Here is a 26431-nt window from a genome sequence, read left to right as displayed (position 1 = left end):
TTAATTTGAAAAATATAAAATTTTAATAAAGGCTACATCTCTTAATTACAATAATTATTGTACCAAGTAATTTTTTTTTAAATGAAACTCTTTATAATGCATAATTTACAGTATAAGTAGAACAAAATGCCATGGCAAAAGTCATGAGTACAGGACTTGTAATAAAAGGCATAAAATATATTTATACATAAACCCCTTAAACAAACAAGGGAAAGCTTGAACCCTGAATATAGGGCGACGCATGGCCTAGTAACACCATGCAGGCACAGGTACTGTACTGATTAAATTTTAAAAACACTAGAGATAGTGTATTAATATTTTCACCATACATTTTCTACAATATATACAGACTCATACAAAGTAGCAATGGCAAACAGAATGCACAGATTAACTTAATCAACACGAAACCCAACTGTAGAAACGCAAGGGCTTTCTGGGGAAGGGTTGCTCTGCCCTAGCACGTGCACGCGGCTTCCCAAAGCATCACCGAGAGCCTTCGCTGACGCTGCCCATCGGCTCCCAGGGGTGTTGTGAGGGTAAGGCAAAAAAATAACAATTAAAAAAAAAAAATCACACAATGAATCGCACGCTCCACAACTATGCCCCATCATAGTTAAAATGTCATTTAAATATAAGTTGTGCTAACATCAAATGGCTAAAAAATTAGCTAGCTCTGTGGCATACACATGGGTTTTGAACCTGGCTTTTGCAGTGTGTCCTTTGGGTGTGTTAAATACGGAAACGGGAACGAGATGGTTTCTTTCACAGCTCTCCTAGGCTTGGGATCGCTACAGCCTGCCTCGGCCGAGATGGGCGCTGGACGCGACGCGGCATCAAACGCCTCGCCACGAGAAGCCCCGGGCAGGACAACGCATTGCCGCTGGCATATTGCATCTAAGGTATTTAACGCTTAAGACCTTTATTTCAAATTAGAGCAGCATAGATTAAAATGCACCGGTCTCTAGATGAATGGTAGGACAATATTTTTATTTCGGTTTTTATTATTATTTCTTTAGAGAAGTTTTCTCTTCACTTGGAGAAATGCTGGGCGCGACGTCGTTCCGTCCCTCCTCCCCCTTCAAAAAAGTTGTGAATGCACTCAGAGCCAAACCCTCCATTTCAGCTAGGGGGAACAACATAAAAAAATAAAATACGCCTTGCTCCCATCGCCCCACTTCCCAGCCCCTCTCTCTTCTCCATTGTTAAAGCAGCATATCCAAAAACTGGACTTAAGGGAAAACAGAGTGTTCAATAAATATCAATAAGGATTACTGTTAAGGTAAGCTATACACAGTTTCTCTTAGTCCATAGATTTCAGATCCCCAGGAAATCATATATTATGTATGGAAGTCTCTCAAACACGGTCTGCATCTCCAATAGCCAACAGTGGTCATGTTTTTAATAAATAGTTCAGGGTTTTTATCTCAGTACCCAACTCATGAATAATAAATGCCATTTTTTCCCTCTAAGGCTAATTCAGCAAAGTCTTCATAGACTTCACTTTTTTTTTTTTCTTCATTGGTTCAAAACTTTCCTTCAGAGTTTTTTTTTCCTTGTTATCACTACTGTTGTGTGTCCAGAGACTTTGCTAGCTTAAATTTTCTTAAGTAACACCGATGCCATCAATCAATCCTTTCCACTTTCCCAAGAATCCTTCCTTCGTACATGGGCAGGATTGTTTCGTCTTCCCAAATTTCTTCAAACACTGCTCCACAGTCAAACTCATCACTTGCTTTTTTGAAGTAGTATCTGCAGGAAGAAGAATTGAAATACGGGTTAAAATCAGAAGGTAAAGGAGAGCCCGCAGCATTTGCAAGGTGTCTCTGCTGGGAGGCAGCTCCCTGCCGCCCGCGCGGAGCTGGGCCGGTCCCGCACCGCCAGAGCCTCCCCGGGGCACGGGCTATCCTCAGCAGCAGGGAAAACTAGAAAGCATGGTGATTTTTTTGGTCAAATACCTTAGTTAGTTAAAAATAAATAAATAAATGCAATTTGAAAGCCAAGCATCCTTAAGGTTCCCCTCCATCTCCTTCTCTCTCTCTCTCTTTTCCCACCTTGTTTCTTTCATGTGTTGTTGGGTTTTTTTTCTTGTTTCAAATCTGAAGCCCAACATTAAAATTAGCAACTGTTATTAACAGGAGAGGTGTTTTAGAAACGCGGACGGATTAAAAGCAAATCGTACTGGCTTCTTGCAAAGCGAGACTCTGTGATGCTCCTGCTGAAGACCCGGGTGCTTCGCACTAGAAACAGTAAGGCCCCTACCCCGCATATTTTATATATATATATGTGTGTGTGTGTGTCTGTGTGTGTGTGTGTGTGTGTGTATATATATATATATATATGTGTGTGTGTGTGTGTGCGTATATTTTTATATATATATATATATATATATATATATATATATAAAAATAGCTTCCTAGCAGTCGCATGCAAAGGGCAGCCCTGCTCTAGCCAGCAACACCTGCGCCAAGCCACCGCTCCCAGGACACGATGCGCCCCAGCCCTTCCCGTGTCCAAGGCCGGGGACCCCACTATGCCCCAAACCAGCCCCTTCAGCTCTGGATTCGAGGGGCCTTTTTATCCCTTTTTGAGCAGTTCCCCCATCTAAGGCTGCTTAATTGCACGTGCACAGACGAAGGGCATCCGGGCCGAAGGGCTGCTCCCCGGCCTGCCTGCTCCCGTGCACCCGTGCTGCCAGCACTGGGAAAAGCCTCAGCCAGGGGCTCACAAAAAAAAGAGAATAATAATAATAATAATAATAATAAAAAATAATAATAATAGTAATAATAATAAAAAAACCCCTCCCACATCCCTCCTCTGTGGTTACGACAGCAGGGGCTGGCAGATGTTTGCTAGGTGAAGGGGGGGCTGCAATTTTTACTAGGATGTGTAAGGAGAGCAAACGAAGCTCGGTTTTACTATTAAAACTAAAAAAGAAAGCAAAAAACAAAAACCAAAATAAAACAGAAACATGGCAGGGTCTTCTTAGAGTTTGGTTTTTTTTTAAGCAGTGACTTTTCTCTTACACATTTTTAAAATACCCAGTAAGGATGGCTTTCAAACCTATTTATTTTCCAGGTAAGTTAAAATTATTGGTGCAGGGGGGGGATAAAAGCTGGCTTTTTTACTCAAAGAGCTTGCAGCAGCTACATTTAGGCAAGGTAGGGTTAGTATTTATTTTTGTAAAGCCCTTCCAAGCTGAACTGACACATGTTGTGTCTTTAATGGTTCAGCAAGGAAAACATCTTATTTAAGCCGGTCCCGGGCGCGTTGGCGGCACCGGCCCGGCTCCCCCGGCCGCGGGTCGAGGCCCCGGCACCCGCCAGCGGCACCAGCCCCTCCGTCCGCCTCCCCCCGCGCCAGATAACGGCCGCGCTTCCCCACGACTTCCTCCGCAAGCCCGGACGCTGGCCGTGTTTACCAAACTTTTTATTTGAGAAAACACGCTATGACCTTTTACATAATTACAACCTTATTTCACAGAGAAAAGGGGAGCGAGAGGGAAAAAAAAGAGGAGGCAAAGCAAAAATCCTCCCCCACAACATCTTCAAACAAGTCACTGCTCTTATTTGCTCAGAAATGGGCTTTCCATTGAAACACATTTTATGTGGCAAGCTTTGCTTTTTGCTTTTTTTTTTTTTTTGCTTTTTTTTTTTTCTTTCTTTCTTTTTTGGACATCTGGCACCAATAGAGTGGAGCAGGCCTGGTGTTACAGCTCCGTTTTGAACTACTGCCATGTTCAGATTACCCGACACCACCCAGTTTTTTTGTGTGTGTGTATGTTTGTTTTTTGTTAGCACCATCAGTATTAAATCACTGCTTAATTCCTTCTTTTCAGGGTGGGGGGAGAAGAGGCCAAACACAAATTTCTCCGCACCCACCCTGCTGCCTGGCCGGACGCGTGACTTTGGCGGTGGAGAGGAGCAAGAGCAGAGCCCAAGGTACCCACGGTACAAACTGATTCAATCAATGAAGAATTTTGAGAGTCGAGCATTTCTGCATGTCTTTGTGCATTAAATGAAAGGCAAAGGCTTCAAAGCCATGCTTATTAAATGTGCCTTAAAAAGAAATCAATGCCAGATGTGACCAAAGCAGCCTAGTTAGTGCCTCCCCGTAACACACGCTACTCCGGGCGCTGCGGCCCTCTTCCCTGAAGGTCACCCGCAGTTTCACTCAAAGTCCAGCCAAAAGTCAAAGCTTAGATCAAAATGATTCCCTGGAGGTACACACATTTGTGTAATTAGTTTCACCTTGTGTCTGCGCAAGATAAAATACTGGGCACGTACCCAAGTTCCTTTTATAAATTTCTGTATTGTCTTTACCCAGGTGTAAAGGGGTGAGATCTAAGCAAAACATTGTTTCATCCTTGTCAGTCACTTAAAAACATTTTCTAAAGTAATTACAGTCTGACAAGGCACAAATAATTGCACCTGGAGGGGCTTTCAGGCCACAGAGGTTTTAGTAGCCTGTTCTGGCACTCGGGCATCACCTGAGCAATGTCACAGAAACCAAACGGGGAAAAAAAAAAGGATGGTTTTGGGGGGGTACTACAAAGCCACGGGGAAGGGAGTAGCAGCCGAGCAGCGGTTTCCAAACCGTACTGAGGCCAGGGAAACTGGTCTGCAATTGGGCCATGAGACGGCATCAGGCAGTGTTTTCAATTTGTAGTCTGAGGAGGTGCGCGGTGGTCTGGGAAAGGCTTTACAAGCTGCAAAACGGCCCAGCGGTGCAAGAAGCACGGGAACCTCCGCTGGAGAGCCTCCAGGTTGGGGGTCCCGGCAGGTTGCTGCCATCTGATGGCAGCTGGGCGGGCTGCAAAGCTCGTTTTGGGAAGGATGGCAGGAGCTCAGCCCCGGCCCCACCACGCGACAGCACTGACAGGCACCAGCTCAGCCTCCCCCAGCCTGAAAGCTTCCTTGGGCGACTTTCTCCCCATCTGCATAGACGGACTTGCCAAAGCCAGGGACAACTCGGTGATGGAGCAACAGCTGGAAATTAATTACACATTAATACCAGCAGAATGGCTGTTTGTTTGGAGGGTAAATCAGAGGCTGCCAGCTACAAGGCATGCCTGCTGGCTCTGAAGGATGGCCAGACTCAGTGCAAATTCAAAACTTCAAGCTGGATATCCCCCACCCCGCTAACTCTTTAGAGAGAAGTGGCAGACAGCTCTTTACGACTTGTATGCGCTGTAAATCCGCCAGTGCCCAAACCCCCCCAGGGAAGTACAGCAAAAATAACCAACGAGCAAGATACTGCCATGGGAAGAGGAGCAGCAAGGAAGGAGCAAACTGGATAAACTGGGAGCTGGGCCCTGGAAACCAGACATGCAAGGTTTGTTGGTGTTTCTAAAGAGGAACTTGGTATCACTCAGTGGAATATTCCCTGCAGGGCAGAGTTTTTCCCTAACAAAGAGAAAAGGCTTTTGAAGAGCTAGGAGTGAACTTGCTGCATCTCAGCCACATCTAGGCTCAAATGCAACATCCCAACCTTTCGCTTACCATGTTTATGGCGACACTATTCAAACGCCTGGCAGCTGTTGAGACAGACGTGTCACTTACGCCCATTTTACAAATGTGAAAAAATTCAAGGACTAGCCAAAGACTAGCGGGATGCCAGTACCAGTATGAACGCTGACCCCAGTCTGGAAACTGAACCTCATAACCCATCCCACCACTCCATGCATTCACAGCGAGGCCACCCCAGCTTTTCTTGGCCTTCAGCTTTTTGGACGGCAGGTGCAACACGAAGTCCACCGGTTTGCACACTTGGGGGAGGAAGAGGAGGAGGAGGAGGCAGCGGGGAGAGGAGACAACCCATCAGCTAAGTTCACCGCCCCATGAGAGCAGCTTAATCCCCCTTGCCCAGCTCCAAGTTGCTCTTGGTTTGAGTGGGACTAGAATAAAAATACTACAGCCAATCTCCAAAATGCAATGTGTATGTATTACTGTGGGTAAATTTGCAGAAATACCTGTTGATTCTTTTGTCTTATTCAATACATAAAAGAAAAAAACAAACAAACAAACCACAAAGATTCTTACCTATAATTTCCCTTTTTGCTCAGCTGCTCTTTAAAGTGCCCAAGTGTCAGGCTCTGGGCCTTTAACATCCTCCGGTAGGGAATTTCTTCTCCACAAAAAAAATAGGTGACAACCAACTCACTAGACTGAGAGGTGTGAACAACTGGGAGTTTCTTTGGCTCTTTGTGACTGAAACCGAAAAAAAAAAAAAAACACATACAAAAATTCTATTTTTCCATTTGAGAACAAGTAGTTTCACAGCACTCAATCGAACAGTGTTTCTGCCACATACAGCACTAGTCAGAAATACCGTGGGTGTGACCCGAGAGTCAGATATTCCCGTACTTGAAGCGAATTTGTCATTCTGTGCTTGTACAGCACTCAGCCCTGTGGGATGCTGGTCTAGGACAACAGCTCCTGGTCACTTTGATGGTAGCACTATTAGCATCACAAAGCGCCGAGCCTCAGGGTGCATGTGGGCAGGAGCGAATTCTTCCCATTTTACAGATGGGAGAACTGAGGGGTGGAGGGTAGAAAACTTGCTGAAAAATCAGCCAGCAAGGCGATGGCAGAGCGGAGACGCGAATGAGTGTGCAGAGGGCTCTCACCACAGGCCAAGCCAAAGTATTGTACACGTCTGATTTTAAAGGACTTGTTTCATCTGCATTCATACAAACCAGCTGAGAGAGGATGACAAGCTTAATTCCTTCTCATGCACAAAACTACCTGCACCTAGCAACAACTAACAAAGCAAAACCGCTGCAAGACTATTCACCTGAAGTACACAGGTAGCATTATTTTTACCTGTGAGCAATGAGGATAAAATTAACTGGATCGTGTCATTCGAAATAAGGAACACTTCTGAAAGAATAATTAAAACAATATTACGCAGCAAAATGGCAATGCTCTAGTGAATGCCATGTAGCCAAATCTACAACTGCTTCTGAGGCAACATACACTTGGCATGTCAAAAGGTCACAAAGTGTTAGTCCGCAGTAATTTAGTCTTCCTAATTTGTTCTAAGTCTTTGTAGAGTGGCTTCAGAAAAAAAGCTGCTAGCAAAGACAGCTGGTGGACTTAAGGTCAACCAATTAAAAATGAAAGGCTCTAGTCAGGTGGCTCAGTCTGGACTTCAAACATTACTCATTGCTTAAGATGAAGAGGGTAAGAAAGAAAACTTTAATTATTTAGGCCATTTTAGACCTCTCTGTAGCAGATTTCTTGTTAAAAGAACCATCCTGTAATTAGACTAATCCAATCTTTGTCCACTTTACAGGAATGCAAGTTAAAAAGAACCAGAGACAAGATTTGAAAATGTTTTGTTCTGTCTTTAAGAAGAATGTTTGAAAGACTAAACTTCAGATACAAAAAATTTCCTCTCTTTCCAAAGCACAGTCCATTTAATGAAAATACAATTATTATATATATATATATATATATATATATACACACAGAGACATGTTTCCCAATCCTTTTATGCATATGCAATACTTACTCTTCTGTCGTTAGACTTGCATTGCAAAAAGGGGTGTTCCCCCCCTGAACAGCAGTGGAGTGGTTTCGATCCCTCTGCTGATTTGAGGTTGAACATCTGAAGACAGGAGGAGGGGGGCAAGTGGGGAAGAGGGAAATAAAAAAAAAAAGATTTTTTTTAAAAAATTGTTGAAATACAGTCTTCTTAATTGAAGTCTCCTGTGGGTCATTAAGTTCGCTCTTTGTATCAACCCTCACATGCTGTAAACAATCAAAGGAAGAATTAAAAATGCTGTGGGCTAATTTATCCTTCCATACCCAAATGAATGATAACCAGTCCAATTCTCCACTTGGTATGTAGCTGGAGTTCGTCCCAGAGGAAAAATGGGCAAATTACAGCCATCAAAAGAGTGGAAGTAATAGTCTAGGATTCAAACTATTTGTGCCGGGGTAGGGTGGGGTTGGAATAAGGAAGTTCATCCTTGGGGCTCCGCCAAGCTGTGCTGTCATTCGTCCCTACTGTCCAGCCCCATCACTGATCCCAACCCCTACCTACGCTGGAGAGCAGGACAACATCCACACGTTCACCTTTGCCTGCTATAACCTGGCTAAGTCACCTGCCCGGCCTCCAGTGCATGCTCTGGGAGACCAAGAGCACAAGCTACGCCTGGCAAATAGCCTCAGCAAAGGCTGCTGCAGAAACCCGCGCTGCTGCAGATGCAGAAACCTGCATTGCTGCAGAAACCCCCATCGCTGCAGCTGCAGAAACCCGTTGTTGCAGAAACCTGTGTTATTGCAGGAACCTGCATTGCTGCAGATGCAGGAACCCACGTTGCTGCAGATGCAGACCCCCACGCCACTAACTGCATCCCGAGCCCAGCAAAGGACCGAGGCACCCAGCGCCCAGCCCATCGGTGGGGAGCTGCAGCTGCTCTCCCATCCCCACCCTGCCATTCCTCTATTTTTTGGTCATTACCGTTGTTTCTGAGGCTTGGAGACTTCTGCTAGCCGGCGACAGGCTTCCTCCAGCTGCGCGAGGGTGTTGGGAGGGGTGAGCGGAGGCATGGCCGGGTCCTGGACGAAGGGGTGGGCTGGCTGCACCCCGCGCGGGTGGCTGCTGGTCCCCCACAGGTGGTGGCGGCTGGGGCGCTCGCTGGGGGCCCCTTTGGCGAAGTCGGAGCTGTAGGCCTTCTTTGTGCTTTGTGTGCTTGGGGAGGGGAAGAAGCCGGGTTAGAAAAGCTGGAAAATATGACTTTAATAGCAGCTCCTATTCTGCTCGCTCCCTCTCAAAAGTCTGTCATAACATGAAAGGAGGTTTATTGCCAAAAACATGACATTTTTGTGGTTTTTCTGGTTCTGCGGAACAGCTTTTATATTAAACCGGAGGAGCAAAGAGTCTCATTTGTTTTTAGCGATTGTAAAAATAGACAGCCCATGTAATATATAAATATTTACCGGGAGCTATATTGCTGTAGACAGCTGCGTATTTACCTATGGGGCTTGTGCTTATTTTGTCTCTCGCTCTCCAGCATCCACTGCCAGACGTTCTGCGCCCGGTCCGCCTCGCCGGCGGGCAGCTGCAGCCCCGGGGCGGCGGGCAGCCCTCCTTCGCCCGCCGGCAGGGCCACGCTCTCCGCTCCTCTGCCGCTCCGCTTGGCCAGCGTGCCCGTCCTGCTGGGGGGAGAGAGAAGGGGGCATGCACACGGGCACGGTTAATCCCTTGCACCGCCGCATGCGAGTCCCGCGTTGCCCCACGCCAAGCCCGACCTCGACCTTCGCCGCCTGGGCCGTCGTGTGAACGCCACGTGGTTTTCCCCGATTAATCCCACCGAGGGAGCAAGCGTGAGCAATTATGGGTGGGCCCAACGGAGAAGTGCTGGTGACTTACCCGAAAGGCTCCAGCGGAGGGAGAGGGGGTGCTGGTCCGTGCTGCTCCACGCCTTTCGCGTGGCTCTTGCATTTTGAATAGCAGTAGTAGTCACTGCCTGCCGGGCAGCAGCACTGCGCCCGCTGCGCCGCCTCCGCCTCGATCTGCTCCTTCGTCTTGGGCATGGTGTGATGGTGGATGTAGTGGTGGTGCACGTGCTTGGTCGTCTGCTTGGTGACGAAGCCCTTGCCGAGGAGGGCGCAGGCGGCCGGCGAGGGTGCGCCGGGCAGCAGCTTGCCCCCGGGCAGGCGGTCGGGGGAGCGGGCGCGGGGGCTGTGCCGGCCCATGCCGGGGGACTGGCAGCCGGGGGTCTTCAGCACGCGGGAGAGGTGCTCGTCCAGGATGGCCTGCGGGTCCTCCTCGTAGCTGCCGGCGGGCAGGAGCGAGAGCGGGTGCTGCTGGTGCTGGGGGTTCGCCGCCTCCCGACCGGCCTGCACGCTGGCCAGCAGCTCCGGTCCCTCCTTCTCTTCATCCTGGGGGTGAAGCACCAACATGGAATACCCACCGGAGCGTGGGACCTCTCCCGGGGGCTCCCAACCGTCCCTCCCGCCTAGCAGCAGGAGCCATCCCGAGGCGGCGTGCAAGACGCTCGGCTTCGAGAATGGAAATCGTGTCCCTGCCGGGCATCGAGTGCCGGCAGCCCCGGGCCACCATGGCAGCCCCCGGCCCCGGCTCCGCGCGGGTTAAGCCTCCTACCTCTTTGATTTGCTGCAGCCTCTCCTCCAGGCTGTCCATGGTTTCTTGCTCCTGTTTCAGCTTTTCCAGCCGGGAAATGAGTTCGGCAGCGAAGGTGGCCGGCTCCACCGGGGTCATCTCCTTGGGGAGACGGTGGGTTCTCTACACAGAGCGGGGACAAAAGGGACAAGCCATGCTTAGCGGGCAGGGCGAGTCGCCGGCGCTGAGCCGGAGCGGCATTTCTGGCCCCGCTACGCTTGTTGTGTCTCCATGTTTGGATGAAAAGCCGACCGCGACCAGGCATGGGCTGCTCTGGATTTTTATGAGCTAGCGCCGCGGCCTCATGGAGCGACATCCTCCCCACTAGCGTTTGCCTTCGGCAGGAGCAGTTGGTCGCACTCTGAGGAACCCCGCTTGTTCTCTCTGTAGTACAACCAGCCCATCAGTAGCTACTCTGAAGTAGAAAATCTTCAAAGACTGTTGTCAAACATCAAAAAAAAAAAAAAAACCCTCTGAGGTGGGAGGGAGAGACTTTAACTCAAGGAATAAAGTGAGTATAAACAGAAAGGAGTTGGAAATTAAAAAAAATAAGATGGGGGAGAAAAAGGGAAAGGGAGAAAAAAAAAAAAAAGAAGAAGTCAAACGGTTGCAGATCAGAGAAGTGCTGGTAATTTATTTCCTGGCTACACACTGGGCACCTTTGAGGTAGTGTTGTCTCAACAGTGTCCTAGATCTCCCCCCCCCCCACCCCCCCCCAATCTCTTTGTACAGAAAATGAAGAAAGCTGCTGCAGGCTAGCAGTGGTACACTGCTGAGCTTGGCTGCCTCGAGCAGATCTATCAAGGGAAAAAGGGAACATCTCCAAATCAAGTGCAGAATATAAAAAGGCAAAACGAGAATTTCTGCCAAAAGCAGCAAACATGGTAGGGAAAAGGGGAAAAAGGAAAAAAAAAAAAAAGAAGGAAAAAGAACCCACCCACCAGCATCCTCCCCTCCTTCCTGTCATCTCCCCCCAAACACACCCCGCTCCTCTCGCCCTCACCCCTACTTTCCCTCTCCCTCCCTTTTTTTTTAAATTTTTTTTGAAAGCAGAAAGCTGAACTGCCAACTCTTTCACATACTACCCACCAGATGAGGTGGGGCCTCTCTCCGGCAACCACTTAGCTCCAGAAATGATGTGAGGGTAGAAAAAGGCCACTCTGCTGGAAATTGTCACTCTTACACAAGCTGGCTCTATTCAGTCCCTGATCAAAGCACTGCCTTACAGAGAAAGTCGATTTGCACGCCCTGGGACAAAATAATCTAATTTACAAGCTCAGGCTATAGAACTTTCTTTATGGAAGAGGGGGAAAAAAAAACAAAAAGAAAAACCACACAAACCAACGCCCCCCCCACACACACCAGAAATATCATCTATGATTTCTCACTGCTTAAGACAGCAGAAAGAGGAATTTTAGCACATTAATCTCAAGACAAGATAAGTTTTTACTTGTCTGTGTGAACAGTTTATTCGCTGCAGGAATCAGCACTCTGCAAGTCACCTGAATTAGCGAGTCGGTGAGTTAATTTTCACGAGCAAGGCGGCTCTGTGACCTGGGTCCCCTCAGAGGGGACAGAAAGTTTTGAAGGCACCTATTTCCTACAAATGCTTCTCTTTTGGGAGGCCAGTAGATCCTATTTCCTGCCAACTTCCAACCGGTGTGCTTTTGGAGCCCTGGAGCAAGGCATACGCGGCAGACCCCGCGTCCCCCGGGCGCAGGAGAGCCGTTGAGGTGGCATCCGTCACCCTGGGACCCAGCTCCAGCATGGGCAGCTGCAGGCTCCCGCCCCATGGCCGGCCAACTGGGGCATCCCGCCTTGAATACCGAGCCGGAGGCCAAATCCGGTGCCTCGGAAAACCCCTAATTAGCACCCAGCTCGCAGGGAATGACCGAGTGTGACGCTGCGTAAAGAGGTCTTTTTGCAAAGAGGCAAGTGCAAGCGGTGCGTTCACGGTGAAGACATGGCAAACACCGCAAACACTTCCCTCCCGCTCCTTTCCACCTGCACTAATTCCCCAGGTCAGCGTGTCCCATACATCCCTCACCGCTTCAGGGTCCAGCACAGGCCCTTGCGTATGGCCAAACCCCGACCCTGCAGCTAGCTAGCGTGGGTACTCACCGGAAAATGAGGTAGAGAAACTTGACCGTTGGCCTTGACGCTCCGATGCATTTCCCTCTGGAGCTGCTTCTTGCTCCCGAGTCTGTACGGAGGGATCCCATCCCTGGCACGAGAGAGAGGCACCGTCAGCAGGACACGCGGGTCTCGGAGCGCAAACCACAGCGCCGCAGAGCCCAGGTTATTGGTTTGCTTTCAATCATCTCAGGTTCTCATCAAGCCGCTTCTCTAACATCACCTAAGCACACTACAGGCCCACCATACAAACGGATCAGCAGTAGCTAAGTAAAGGCCGAAAAGCAAGCCGAAGGCAATGCCACCATGGGAGGACACCCAGAAGATCCCATTAGCCTCACTTCTGAAGCATCTTGCAGAAAGGACCTTCCAATGTGAGGTTTCCCCATCTGCTCTTTACACTTGTGCTCATCACCACTGACTGAAGCTCTTTGAGGTCGCAACTTTCTTCTAGCTCTAAAACACCGCACGGGATGCCAGCAGGATGGAAGCAAGAAGGAAGAGGCTGAAGATGGATGGCTACACATGGTTCCCCCTCTCCAGCACTACTCCAGATCCGAGAGGTTTCTCCTGCCCCAGGCTGGCTAGCGCAGGCAGGCCGCCGCGAGCTGCGAGCAAACCCGGGCCATGCCCTCAGGGGTGCGATGCTTCTCCCCTCGGCCACGTCGGCTCCTCGCGAGGAAGCCATGAGAACAACCCAGGTAGGGCGCACAGGTGAGAAAAAGCACATGGTGCACCACGCTTGAGGCAACGCCGCCTGTTTTCATCCAGCCAGGCAAAAAAATTACCTTTGCTAGGATTAAAGGGCCTTCTGCAGACAGTGGGGACAACCAGAAGAGCATGCCTGGAAATTCTGAGTGTCTAATTCCTCCCCTTCTCTCAGACCGGCTGAATAACCTTGATCTCCGGTCCAGTCCCTTTTATCCATCTGCCCCCACATCTTACTCATCTCCTGAGTGGAGAAAACAGCTCCCATCCTTTCCGGGGCAGCAGGACGCCAGCAAAGGCTGACTGGAAAGAGCAGGCCCTGCTCACCCCGGGCTGCTGCCAGAGAAGACACTATCCCACAGCGTGCCTGCACGGCACGTCCCACGGCCACGTGGACACGCGCGTGCCCGACTTTTGGACATAGAGCTGGAGACAACCCGTGAGGGAGCGACTCCCAGGAGACGCCCGGTCCTTCCTCTCGGGGCGGAGGAGCAGATCCCTGCGCTTGGCGCTCCAAGCCTGCCTCGGGCCTTTGCGAAGGTCTCGGCCTAGCTTTCAGCTGCCATTAAAGAGTGATGGCTTCAATAAGCCAAACCGAGCCGCGAAGCCCACAGTGAACAACCAGAACAATCTACTTTTAATAAACTCAGAAAAAAACCTTGGTGATAAAAGAGAGCGCACCAGAAAAAGCGCCGGATGCCCCAACGCGCACAGCGGCCTCCTCCCGCCGTGGGTCCCGAACCGGCCCCATGTCACAGGCACTAATTGGGCTAACGACCGCTCATCGCCCTGCATGGTGGGGGAAGCAGGCCCGGCACGTGCCCACCGCCCCGGCAGCCGCCCGGCCCACGAAATGCGCTGAGTTCGGGGCTCTGAGGGAGCTGGAGGCCCAAGGCCGGCGGCAGGAGCGACTGGGAAAGCCAGGCCGGAGAGCGAGGAGGGACCAGGAGAGCCAGCTTGCTGCCTGCTCCTGAGCCTGGGCCTTCCACGTAAAGCAAGGGAAAATGGTCGACGCCAGGCCGCGAGCAGGGGGAAGGGGCAAGAAGCGGGTGCTCAGCTATGGCGGAGGGACGGACAGACGGGGCTGGAGTTTACTGCCAGGCGCCGTACAACGAGAAGAGACATTAGGGAGGGGAAAAAAAGAAAAGATGACGCTAATATAGGCAAGGAGAAAGCGCCTTTAGGATAAAATGGTGGGGCCCGGCAGCGGTGGAGTGGAGGGGCGGCCTGGCTCGGTAGGGCGCTTCAGCCCAACCTCTCCCCCTTCTCCCGCGGCGGACATTTGCGCTCCCTTTCTTGGCTACCAAAAGCTGTGGGCTGAAGAGCTACAGAGTTTAGGCACTAAACAGTAGAGTTTAATTATAAACATTTCAGCTAACCAGGCTGGTGCTAAGCCAATCTGTTTCTGGGGGAAACACGAGTTTGAAGTCTTCTCTCCAGTCAGCTGCCATTTAAGCTGAGCCAATTATCTTAGCCTTTTGACTCAGATGTGCCTGACCTAACCTGAATGTAGTTTTACTGCTGCTTTGAAATATCAGACTCATGCGCATATGCATTCACTCCCATCTTCATTTGGCAACGGCTCTGAAACAAGCCTCTGATCTTGCCAACATCAAAAGCCTGGTTTGTAAGATAAGGTAATATTTGAAGTTTGCTCAGCAGCATTCCCCTGTGTCCAAAGTAAATCCATAAATAAGATATAAGCAAATAAAAAAAAAAATCCCCTTTCCTCTCCCCCCCCCCCCAATCAAGAAATGGAAATATAAATTTGCATGATGCTTTGTGGCTATTACAAAATACATACACACAAACTGATCCCTAGCATTTATAATAAAAAAGGCAGATCGTGCATTGTTTGGAGACCTCTCATGATTCCAGTGCAGTTCAGATTTAGGTTTATTTAAAAAAAAACTCACTGCACTGCTCTGACGGACTTTCCAGAACAAGTTTTTCCTCTTCAGTTGATACCAATTTAAGCCAAAAGAACTAATTTGCATTTGCACGGAAGAAAGAGGAAAAAAAAGTGTCCTCTGTTAAAAGAGTGGTAAAAACTCGCAGGCAGAAGTGCACCCTGACACAGTTTGTGAAAGTGCGGAGGATCTGTGCCCCCAAAGTGTTTCCAGGGCCTTCAGAAACCAGCGGACTCAGGTTCCCGAAAAGGATGCTAATCCCAAACGTTTTACTGCAATCTTGGCACTAGCTCCTCGTTTCTGTGAAGGAAGTTTTACATCAGCCTTAACTTTAGCTGAGCCCTCGAGAACTGCCAATTCACCTCTCCCACTTTCAAAACACCAACACCCCGGAGCGGCCCGGCTGCTCCCGGCCCGGCTCTCGGGAAGCCCGAAGCCGCGGGGGAACCGGCTCGGCTTGCAGCGGGAAGCCCTCCTCCGCCGGGGCTGCAAAATGCAAACCCGCTGCGTGCCGCGGAAGCCCCCCGCGCCCCCGCCCCGGCGCCCCGGCCCGGAGCTCCCAGCAGTTTAATCAGCCAAGCTTCCCCAAACTCTCACAGCCTGCACGGGCTATTGTTCCGGCAGGAAAAAACAGGCAGGCTCCTTTCATGCGCTGCTTTATGGGGAGCTCCTATTCACTTGTTCAAGCAAATTTCAAAGCGGCCTGCTACCCTCTTATCCCCTCTAAGCTCCCCTAGACTAACAATAGGCTGAAAGCGATTCAGTTAAGCCTTTCATCCACCATGCACTTTATTTCTCACTCAGTGCTCTCATCTGTATAAGGCCTACAATTGGCATTGCTGTGAAGAGAGGGTATAATCCTAGCCCTGTGAATCCCAAGTGACCCTACACTGGTCCAGAAATGACTAACCCAATGAATGCTCTGTTGACACATGATCACATACAACCAGAGCCAGTAAGAAGAAATAAAGAAGTCACCCTATGATTCAGCTCTTTTATTTAATGCCAATATTGTTCAATAAGGGAATCTGGTGGGACAACAAACTTTTTTTTTTTTCCTGTAATATCAGTTCAAAACACACATGTGCATTAAAAAAAAAGCTTTTGTTTATGCATCCAGGATTTTTTTTAAATCCTGTTTTCCATTGTGCATCATCATACAGCACTGTTGACTTTAAAAATCCAGAACACAAATCTTTTGGAGAATGGACAGTAATCACTATACACAGCTGACAGAGACACTGAAGTTTCACTTGGATACAGCACGCTGTCTATCAGAGGGGTTGGCTTTACTGGAGGACTCATATGCAAGTGAAGATCATGACATGGAAATGGAAACATCTGCCTTCTATCCAGCTGAAGAAAATGGTCCTTAAGGGTACAAAGTGAGTCTTACTATCCCTTCAACGCCCAGACACAGAAGTACTACTTCTCTCCTACAGGGGAGGAAGAATGGTCAAATGGCTCATTCAAAGTCTCACACTCTTCAGCAGAGTCAGGAGGAAAACGCAGATCCTGCAAGTCCTAGGTGCAGCCACAAAACCATCCCTCATCCCTAGGCTCTGAAAACACTCAGACCTGCTCCACGCAGTGCCACTCAAACGATCCTTTGAAGACTGCCCCAGCCACATGAGATGAGCAGCTATTTGCTCCTTCAGGTCACTAGCCCTATTAATGTACGTTCTGACATTAATGATGAACCTTAATTACAGAAAGCACTTCCTACAGGAAGTAATCTCCTCTTTGATGACTGATAAATAGTTGAGGAAGCCTGGCCTTAAGACAAAAGGCACAGAGACACACTCCTCGGGTTAGGCAGGCATCGCTATCAGCTTAGGGGAAAACAAGCTGGCTCAGCTGCAGTTGTGAAATGGCCACAGAGGGATTCATCACCTCATTCCACCCCACATCTCCATGGCTACCAGCAGTCCTCAAAGACCATGATGCACCTCTCAGTTCAGGTTCAGACCTCAGTTTCAGCAGACCACTAGGCAGTGGAGAGCAGAAGTGGAGTGACAACCCGGGAGCCATCACTCCGGCAAGTCACCACCGTTCACCAGCACAGTTAATTTGCAGATGGCGCGTTTCGAAAGGACTCGGCCAACACGCGATACTTACACGCTGCTGTCCGTCATCGACATGGAATCGTCAGTCAGGGCATCGCTAGATATTTCACTATCGTTTGCACTAGTTGCTGGGGCAAAAACATAGCCAGAGTTCACATGGTATGGGTTAACAGGATCGTTCCTCTTGAAGGACCTAGGGACAAGCAAAACAGGAACCTCGTTATCAGTCATTCTTGAGCTAGAGAAAAGTCACACAGGTTTAACAGCAGCACTTTCCTTAGGAGAACCACAAACTGGCTGCTCAGACCCTGCAAAAGCAACCATCCATTGCCAAGGTCCAGGAGCCCACGAACAGCTCGTGGTGACTAGACCATGTTCTGTCCAAAAGCTCCCTAAGTCCAACTTGAAAGAGACTGCTTTTGGCATTGGAAGCACACTCCAGAAAATCCCAGGAAGCACCTCCAGGTGCTTTGATACCTTTGAAAACTTGGTCCTTCAAGCTTGATGTAGCACCACCGAGGCCAGCAGGAGTTATACTGTTGATATCAGCAGGCACAAGATCAAGAAGTTCATAGCTCAAGTCCCACTGAAAGCCATCAAGGCACCAGCTAATAAAAGCTTAAGTCTACTCTGAAGACAGGAGTTAGGGCCCCCTTGGGAAAAAAGTTACTGTATCTGTGTTGCCCCAAACAAGAGAGCTGCCTGAAACTGCTGGAGCAGGACCATCAGTGCGCGCGAGCACTGGCAAAGCTTAAATTGGCTATTTCAGGCTTGGCTTCCCAAAGGTGGGTGCCATTCTTCTAGTATCACCAAAACACAAAATAAACAGGCCCAGTTTTTAGGAGAGCCTACTACTTGTTCCATCTGGAGAGGTTTTTTTTAGCTTTTGAGTTAGGATGGGGGAAGGGAGGATGGGGGACGCGAAGGCAGGAGCGGCGTGACGTGCGGTGGGTGGCACTGCAAGGAGGGGAGGTGACGGCGATGTGCAGTGACGGGCACTGCTCGCACCCCCGGGGGCCGCGGGAAATCGCAGCCAGAGCAATACGCGTCTCTCGGGGGTGCGATAAGGGGATTACGCAGCTGGAAAGCTGCGTGCTAAGGTGCATATTTCGTGCCCGGGCGAGGGGAAGACGGGGTGGTTAAGCCTCCCAGTTTGTATATCAAAGCCAACAGCCTTGTCATCTGATAAGAGCTGCTGGTTTTAATAATTAGGGCTGCTTCCCCCCAACTTGGGGGCTGCGGGAATGCTCTGATGGGCTTTTGAACCGCCCGCCCCGGCTGGATGGGATGGGCTTGACCCAAGTGAGGAGCCCAGCGGCGTGACGGCGAGCGACCGTCCCCAGTGCCCGCTATCTCCCAGCCGTTGTCTCGCCTGCCTCCGGCACCCGCTCCGACCTCCACCGCCGCCCCGGCTCAGCTCTCCAGCGAACAGCGAGCCACCCCGGTGCATCCCTCCCTTCCACTCGCAAGGGGAAAAAACACCAGTCTTTGCAAAGGCTTAAGTGGAGGGAAAAAAACAAAAAAAGGAAAGAAAGGAGGGGAAGTGCTGGGGGAGAAGACGGGCCTCTCCAGCAGCAGAGGCCGACAGCCAGGCAGCGGCGGGGCTGCCCATGCCGCGCAGGTAGCTCGGTGCGGCTGGGACGACGGGCTGTCTCAAAGCAGGCCGAGGCGTTTCAGACGGGAAGATCAAGACGTTAAAAAGTAGAGATTGATGGGGGGAAAAAAAAAAAAAGATAGTCAGGAATGCCACAGGAAAGAAGTTAAATCTTTAGAAGATAAATTAATTCCACATGTGGGTGAAAGCTAAGTTATCCTGCTAGGGGGGGAAAAAAAAGTTCTCCTAAATACATGCAGTCTTCTAATCTTAATCAGAGGGATGTAAGGTCCAAGCAGCACTTTGGTTTTGGTCGGGTTTGGGGCAGATGGGGGAAGGGATGCAGCTCTTTTAAGCATTTTATCTGAAACTGCCTCAGGTCTTGAGCCCAAAGCCCAGGACCAGGAGGTGCTCCTCGGTGCAGGTCCTCCTCGGTGCAGGTCCTCCTCGTGCTGCAGGTCCTCCTCGTGCTGCAGGTCCTCCAGCACCACCGCCTGCTCCCGGGGCACCATGGATCTTGCCTTTACCGGCATGCAGGCCGGCTGCTTGGTGGGGCTACGGCAGCGGCAAGGACTGCTGGGCAGGCGGGGGCGGAGGCAGCAGGTCCCTACGAGCAGCGGGGAGGGAGAGGTGTGTCCAGATCCAGCCCTTCACACCACGTCACTAGAGAAAGTGGCCAGAACTCACTCATCTGCCCCATCAGATACGGGGCTGCAGCACTGGTTTACTCACTAAAACTTCACTGACCAAGAAAAAAAAAAGTTTATATATATTTAAAATAAGCCACCTGACCCCATCTTCAAGACAGTGCCATCCACAAGTCCCCACGTATTTTAAGAAAACTGGTGGGGGAAGCTTCACTATGGGTTTTTTTTGTTTTGTTTTGTTTTTAATTTGACCACCTTATGCCAGTAATTGCACCCAGATGCATCAAGTTGCCTGCAAGGGTTTTAAATTCCAGTGGAAAGAGGTGGTCTCCTGCCACAGCTCCTGCACACAAGCACATGCACACACACACACACAAAATCTTCAAACTCAATATGCAAAGTGTTTTCAGCTGTCAGGTAGCAGTTGCTCCGGAGCTTCAAGGAGAATGTCTGATGTTTCTCAGACTATTCTTATCTTGATGCGATGACACACAGCATGTAGCTCTCTACATGCTATGTTAGGCAATGGGCATATCAGAGGTATTACAATGCCATGAAAATTTCAGGGGGCTCTTGTTTGTATCCCCTATTATAGCAGTGCAATGCCAGAGCTTGCTTTTTTTTTTTTTTTTTTAATTGTCAAACTCCACTTCTTAGAAATAAAAGCACTCTGGCAGTTCAAACCACAGATTTATACAAAGGGGAAAGGAAATCTGCAAGGAGCATTTTGAGGCAAAAACTGAATCTCATTAAATATTTTCTTGGGACAAACATCACTGGGCAATCACTGGTTTAAAGACCAAGAAAAGAAGAAGAAAAAAAAAAAAGAAAAACACATGCACAAACCTGAAAAAAAAAGTATATTTTAACAAAACTATGTTAATCACAGCTTCCATGCTCTAATTGTAGAACACTGCTTCGAGCATAGCTTTACAATGGCATCATTTACTTTGATAATTGAAGCCAAACTTGGTTCCAATAACTTCACACAAAACGAGCTCCACCGGCGGGTTCTTTCAAAGGCCAGGAAGCACTTGGAGCCGGCAGAAGGCCATCTGCAAGCCCCAGCCCTCCCAAAGCAAGGCCAGGCCCACTGATGTTGGAACAGAGCACTTAATGGGAGGCAGATGAGTCCACCTTGGACTGAACAAAAACACACTCCGCGGCGGCACGGCAAAGGAAGGAGCGCGGCTCTGTGTACACAAACTTGTGCATGATAAATTTAGAACCGCATATAAATAATAGTTGGGATTCCAGGACAGTGAGGCCAGGTCCAACACACTCAGCAGTTCGGGGCGGCCAGTTTTACCGCACCACAACACAGAGGGGAGGGGAGCAGCTTGGAAGGACGAGGGAGAAGCCAAAATTCAAAATATTTCTTGCATTAGGACTTCAAATATATAACCACCAATTTGTATGCACACGCCTTTTTTTCAGCTAGGCTCGAACACTGTGTTTTCATTTTACTGTTCCTGTCCATTACTGGTGCTGGGGCCAAACAAAGTCTTTCAGCTTGTATGGTTTCTGTGGTCTCCAGTTTGCCAAGTTTTTGGCCGTGACTCCATGCCCTGGGATTTCCAGGTGGTCTCCCGTCCAAACACTGGGCTGGCCTGAGACTGCTTAGCTCCCAGATCAGGTGCACTCAGCCCAGCGCTCCCAACTTTTGCTGTTCTAATCAAGCTGGAACCTAGTGAAGCAAATGCAAACAGCCTGCACGGGGCTTCAAAAACATGAAGCACTGAGTGAGGGCAAAAAATCTTTAACTCCATCGCACATGCTAGGATGGAGGTGTGGTTTGGCCACTCACCAGGAAAGACTTTGTGTCAAGCTTCAGCTCCAATCCTAAACACAATCCTAAATGCTGAGTGATGAGAGACAACCCAGCCATATGCTCATCAGCTTCTAGCACATGCATGCACAAGTGGCTTCAAAAACGGACAGCTCAGGGAAAGGCTGAGAAGAATCTCTCAACTTGACTTCCTTCTCTTTGCTCTCCATGGGGCCAAGAGATCTCAGTGCAAAAGCTCCTGGAAATTCAAGAGAAGGTGATCAAAGCAAAATGCACCACCTAATGTCCTGGGAGGGTAGATCTGACATGTGAGGAACAAGCTGCATTAATCCCCAGACCAAAAAAAAAAAAAAGAAAAAAGAAAAAAAGAAAGAAAAGGAAAAAAAAGAACAAGGAAAAGGGAGCACTAATCAGGCAAGCAGCCACAGTTCTGTGAGAGCTCTCATGGACAAGGAGCATGTGGGTTTTCACAAGGGCCTGAAGCACTGGTAGAACATTACAGCCAAGCCCTTCCAGCACTGAATACCAACAAAGACTAAAAGATAAAAGCATCAAACATTTCCCTCCTGGAAAGCAAGCGAAGGGCAGCAGTTCAAGTCAGGTTCTGGAGAACAGCAGATGCAGAGACGGTAACAACATTCATGCACGAGATGAGGATCACGAAACCCAAGTCCGCCACAAACCAGCTGCCAATTAGCACCTCCATCCTGCAAACTCCCCCAGTGGGAGAGCACCAGAGGCCACAGCTGGGCTGGGACGAAGCCGGCCCCTCGTCCTGTCCCCGCGCCCGCGCTCACCACCTTCCCCCACCACTCACAAAGCTGAGGGAACGGACCAGACTCATCCCACTGAGACTCACAGCAACACCCTTGCAGTTAAGCAGAGCTCTCCCAAGTCTGTGTAAACAGGAGGGGGACTGGTCCCTCGGTCCCTGCCACCACAGCCCTGCACAGCTGGGACCTCTCCGCGGGGCAGGGAAGGAGAGACGCACTCCAGCAAACCCTCCTCTGAGGCAGGGTGCAACCCGGAGAGGAGCCTGGTGCCCTTTGATGTCCCTGAATCACAGACACGCTCTCAAATTCTTGTAAACTAGATGTCAGACACTTACCACACCAAAACCCAAACTCCTCTTCTAGCAGAGAAGAGCATACAACTGCCAGCAGAGCCCTCTCCTCTCAGCCCTGATCCAACCATCCACATTTATGGCAAGGGTGGGGAGAGGAAAGAATACATTTTCAGAGGATTATACAACTCATCATTCGCTCATCAGACTCTCTCTCCCATCCCCCTTCCGTATCAAGAGGGTTCTCACTTTCTTCACCCTCATCCCACCTTTCCATCAACACCTACGACAAAAGGGAAGGGCGCAGGGACGCAGAAGGCTCCCCAGCCAGGGCCATAACGCGAACGCTGGCTCCGCTATCGCTCAGCGAACACTGCACGCTCAGCCTGGCTTTAGACACAGAAGCACATCTCAGCGAGTTTAACTTTGGGTACCACCAGGAGACCACCAGAGACCGACTGTTACGTTATACCTGCAATGCCTGTATCACCTTAAGCACTTGACTTTAAGTATGTTCCTGCATACACTGGCTCAAAACCACTCTAAATGGCTTTGACATGATACCCAGCGCAACTGTGACGAGCAAGGTTGTACATCACACAAACGCAGTCAAAGTACAAGCAGATTTTGTGCAAGTCGCCCAGTTTAATGCAGTAAGTGCACACATTTCCTGCTCCACGACCACACAATTGCTTCCCACATAACCGACTTCTTTAAAGGCTGGTTGATGGTGGAGCTGGTGAACTGGCAGGTTACATTATTCATACGCCTGTATGAGCCACTCTACTACTGTACTTAATAGGTCTGGAAGTTGAACCAATAATTAACGCATGTCCGGAGGACATAGTTGCTACCAAGTTTTTGATGTACAAGAGAACTGAAAGAGCCAATAGGGCTTAAGAGCACAGAATCCTGTTTTCCTCTGTACGGAGGGGGGAAAAAAGCAGCCAACACCCCCAAACACCACACTCGGGGCATGTCTCAACGCTCAGGGAAGGATCCATGTTAGCTATGCCAAAACAAGGCTAGACTTCCTTGCATCTGCTGCTGGTTTCCTAGTTTAACAGCACGCCACTCAACCAGCCTTTCCCACACAGTCCCAAAGTGCTCCAAGTTAAAACACAGCACAGTTTCCACCAGTTCGCTTACCTGTATCCATTCTCTATCGTTTCCGTGGCTCTGACATTCGCTGTAACCCTCAACGTCTTGCTGGATAGTCCAACCACTGAAGGCAAGATTTTGTTCTTAAAGTCCGCGCAGCTCCATTCCTCTTCTTCATTCAAGGTTGGGAGATAGCCACAGACAACTTTTAAGCTCCCCAGTCCGTTGCTGTTGATGTAAGCGGGATTCTCTCCTCCACTCCTTACATATTCGAGGTATATATCAGAAGTTAAAAACATCTGGTAAGCATTTTCCTCCATCACAGTCTGAATCTCAGTCTGTGCCTGGTCAAACATTATAGAATCGATCTGCTGCTTCTTGATGCTATCCCTTATGTAGGTCTTGGTCGCAGGCTTGAGCTGCTTGGAGACAATGCTGTTGTTCTCAATGTACCTTTTGTATATAGCTTTGGCTACTCTTAAAGTTTTGGTATCCTTAAGGTCCATCTGCCTGAAGCCATTGCAGGCAAACCAGAAGTCTAAGGTATCCACACATTTTTCCCTTTCCAGGAAGGTCCGAAAAAGATAGGCACCATCCTGATCTCCCAGCAAGGAATGCAAGGACTTGGTCCATCTGGCCAGGGGGGAGTCCGGGGACGCGCTGCCCTCCGGCTCCCCGAGCCCGTTCTCGTTCCTCCTCGGGGCGGCAGGCACCGGCACGGCCTGGAAGCTTTGGCTTTTCAGCAGGAACGAGCCGCAGGGCTGCGGGCATGGCGTCTCCCCCTCCTCCCCGGGCACCGGCGGCCGCGGGGCGTCCTCCCTGAAGCTGCTGCCGGGGTCCGGGAGGTGGGCGAGGAGCACGGCGCTGCTCATGGCTGCGCAGCCCCCGCGGGCGCGGGGCCGCCGCTCCGCCGGCTGCCTGCGCGCCTCTGCTCGCCGCCGCTGGAGTCAGCAGGGGATCCTGTGAGCCTCCTCGCTGGAGAGGGGGGGGGGAGAAAAAAGGGAGTATTGATCTAATCAAAACCAGATCCTCCCAACATCAAAGGCAAAAAGTAAACAGGCTTTTCAACTCTTCACGGGCAAAAAAAAAAAAAAAAAAAAAAAAAAGGAGGAGGAGGAGGAGGGAGAAAGAAAGGAAGGGAGCGCGGCTCTATCTGCGGCGCTAATCGCCAGCACCGGCTCCGCTCCTCTCAACTCCCCGCGCACTTTCCGCGCCCCCCCCCCCCGCCTGCGCGGCCGCTTCCCACCCGCTGCCGCGCAGCCCCCGCCGCCGCCGGCCCCGCGCTGGCCGCTGCCCCCCCCCCCCCCCGCCCCGCTGCGCGGGGAGCGCCCGCAGGTCGCGGCCGGTCCCCCCCCCCCCCCAGGCAGCGCCCGCCGCGTTTTGGGGCGAAAATCGCCAAAAGCGGGGGGGGCGCCGCGCGGGGGGGGGGGGGTTGGCCCCCGGGGCCGCGCAGGGCAGCCGGGCCGCGCCGTACCTGGCCGCGGGGGGCATCCCGGGCCGGGCCCCCTGCGCCCGCCGCCCCCGCGCAGGCATCAGACCCGGCTCCAAAAAAAAAAAAAAAAAGAAAAAAAATCATAATAATATTAATTAAGCAGCGAGCGGCGGGGAGCGGGGGGGCCGCGGCGCCGAGCCCCCGCGGGGCGATCCTGCCGCCCGCCAGGGCAGAAGCCCGAAAATAAATAATAATAATAAAAAAAACCTGCTCCAGAAATGGCGACGGGCTGCGAGGAGAGAGGTCGGCGATGGAGCTGGGCGAGAGGAAGGGGGAGAAGAAAGTCCGGAGCGACTTGGCTCCGGCGGGTCCTGGCCAACAACTGCCCCCGCCGCCGCGGGCCGCCCGGCCACGGAATCACCCCAAAAAGGGGGGAAAAAAAACCCGGACCCCCAGCGCAACCCCCCGGCGGCAGCGCGGCCCGCGGCCCCCGAAGTTGCCACTCACCGCGGAGCCGGAGCTCGCTGCGCGCCCGCGGCCCCGCCGCTCCCCGCCGCCGGCAGCGCGCAGGCTGGCACCGCTCCCCCCGCGCCCCTAGCTGTCCTTCTTCTTCCTCCTCCTCCTCCTCCTCCTCCTCCCCGGCGGTGCAACCGCATCGGAGAGCATCGGGAGGGGGGGGGAGGCTGCGAGGGAAGGAGCCCACTGCGATCCGCGCCTCCCTCCTCTCCCTCCCCTAGTTATTTATTTTATTTATTTTAAATACAAAAGCGCTGGTCCCTCCTCCTCCTCCTCCCCTCCCCCCGCCCCTCCCCCGCCCCCCGGGCTCTCCCCGCCAGCGCTGCGCGCATCAAAGCGCGGCCCGGCGCAGCGGTCCTGCAAGGGCGGTAGCGCCGGCGCCCGCAAAAAGCAGGGAAAAAAAGAAAAAAAAAAAGAAAAATAGTGCAAGGGGGGGGGGGGGGGAAAGCAGCGCTGCCCTCCCCGCGGCGCCGCCCCCGGCCCTCCCCGCGCAGCCCGGGCGGCGGGGCGCGGAGCGTTTCCGCGCTTTGGGAGGAAAATGCAAAAAATATATATGATTAAAAAAAAAAAAAAGCATTGGCGCTTTAAGACCCGGAGGATTTTTTTTTTCCACCCCCCCCCCTTGGCATCCCGGAGAGGCTCTACGGAGTTGCCAGGACCTTATCAAAGGGAAGCGATGGGAGCCGCCGCCCCCGGGCGGGGGCTCGGCGGGAGCCACTGATCCGCCGCCCCGACGGCCGCGACGCCGCCGCCGCTTAAAGGCGCCGCCGCTCCGCGCCGCTCCGCGCTGCCCCGCGCTGCCGCCGGCCGCCTGCAGTACTGCAGGGCTGCGGGGGGGCTCCCGGGCAGGAAAACTTCCCGAAAAGTTTTCGTGTCACGGAGAAAATGGGGGCGGGCTCCCCCCCCCCCAATCCTCCCCTTTTTTTTTAATAAATAAACCGACGGCATGTTTTCGCTCTGCATACTAATTAAGCAGGATCTGATTGCAATACAGCTGGCACATCAGCAAAACGCAGTTGTGTTCACATCCCCCCCCCCCCAATCTGTTAAATATTAAACAGACACGGAATATATTTTTTTTTAGCTTCGTACAAAATGTTTTCATTAGAGGTTGGCCCCCAAACCTGCACTGCGGATCGGAGGCACCTCCTGTCCGAGGCTGGGCGCGGGGGCCTGGCCGCTGCCCGGTCGTGCAAGCCCACCGCGGCCCCGCGACGCGTGAGCGTGGCATCCCGTGCACCGGGCCACCGCGCCACCCGCGTCCCCGCGTCCCCCTGGGCAATGCAGGCAGGGCAGGGCAGGCAGCACACACGGCAATGCCTCTCGCACGGCACCTTCCAT

General features: G+C 51.2%; 1 protein-coding gene across 2 annotated transcripts; it reads right to left on the bottom strand.

The window, feature by feature from the left end:
• AXIN2 (axin 2) lies at positions 1 to 25337 on the bottom strand. 2 transcript variants are annotated; one of them, XM_064522765.1, is made up of 11 exons: positions 25082 to 25337; positions 23191 to 24117; positions 17001 to 17141; positions 12253 to 12355; positions 10114 to 10254; positions 9379 to 9890; positions 8982 to 9164; positions 8467 to 8697; positions 7513 to 7608; positions 6039 to 6206; positions 1 to 1749 (listed from the first exon to the last, which is right to left on the bottom strand). In XM_064522765.1, the coding sequence occupies exons 2-11, from the start codon at positions 24012 to 24014 to the stop codon at positions 1623 to 1625; spliced, it is 2526 nt and encodes an 841-aa protein (XP_064378835.1). In that variant the 5' UTR covers positions 24015 to 24117; positions 25082 to 25337; the 3' UTR covers positions 1 to 1622. The 2 variants fall into 2 exon arrangements, with proteins under 2 accessions (XP_064378835.1, XP_064378836.1); XM_064522766.1 differs by having other exon boundaries at positions 8982 to 9161.
• Between the last annotated feature and the right edge of the window lie 1094 nt (positions 25338 to 26431).

This window comes from Dromaius novaehollandiae, chromosome 18 (assembly GCF_036370855.1).
Source record: "Dromaius novaehollandiae isolate bDroNov1 chromosome 18, bDroNov1.hap1, whole genome shotgun sequence".
Lineage (NCBI taxonomy): Eukaryota > Metazoa > Chordata > Aves > Casuariiformes > Dromaiidae > Dromaius > Dromaius novaehollandiae.
This window is presented reverse-complemented; position numbering and strand designations above follow the sequence as displayed.

Excerpts from the sequence above, each read along its gene's own strand:
- AXIN2 (XM_064522765.1), bottom strand. The coding sequence starts at position 24,014 with ATGAGCAGCGCCGTGCTCCTCGCCCACCTCCCGGACCCCGGCAGCAGC. Across the intron at positions 10,255-12,252 it reads TTTCTCTACCTCATTTTCCG|AGAACCCACCGTCTCCCCAA; the intron begins GTGAGTACCCAC and ends CGCTCTGTGTAG. Across the intron at positions 7,609-8,466 it reads TCCAAGCCTCAGAAACAACG|ATGTTCAACCTCAAATCAGC; the intron begins GTAATGACCAAA and ends TCCTGTCTTCAG.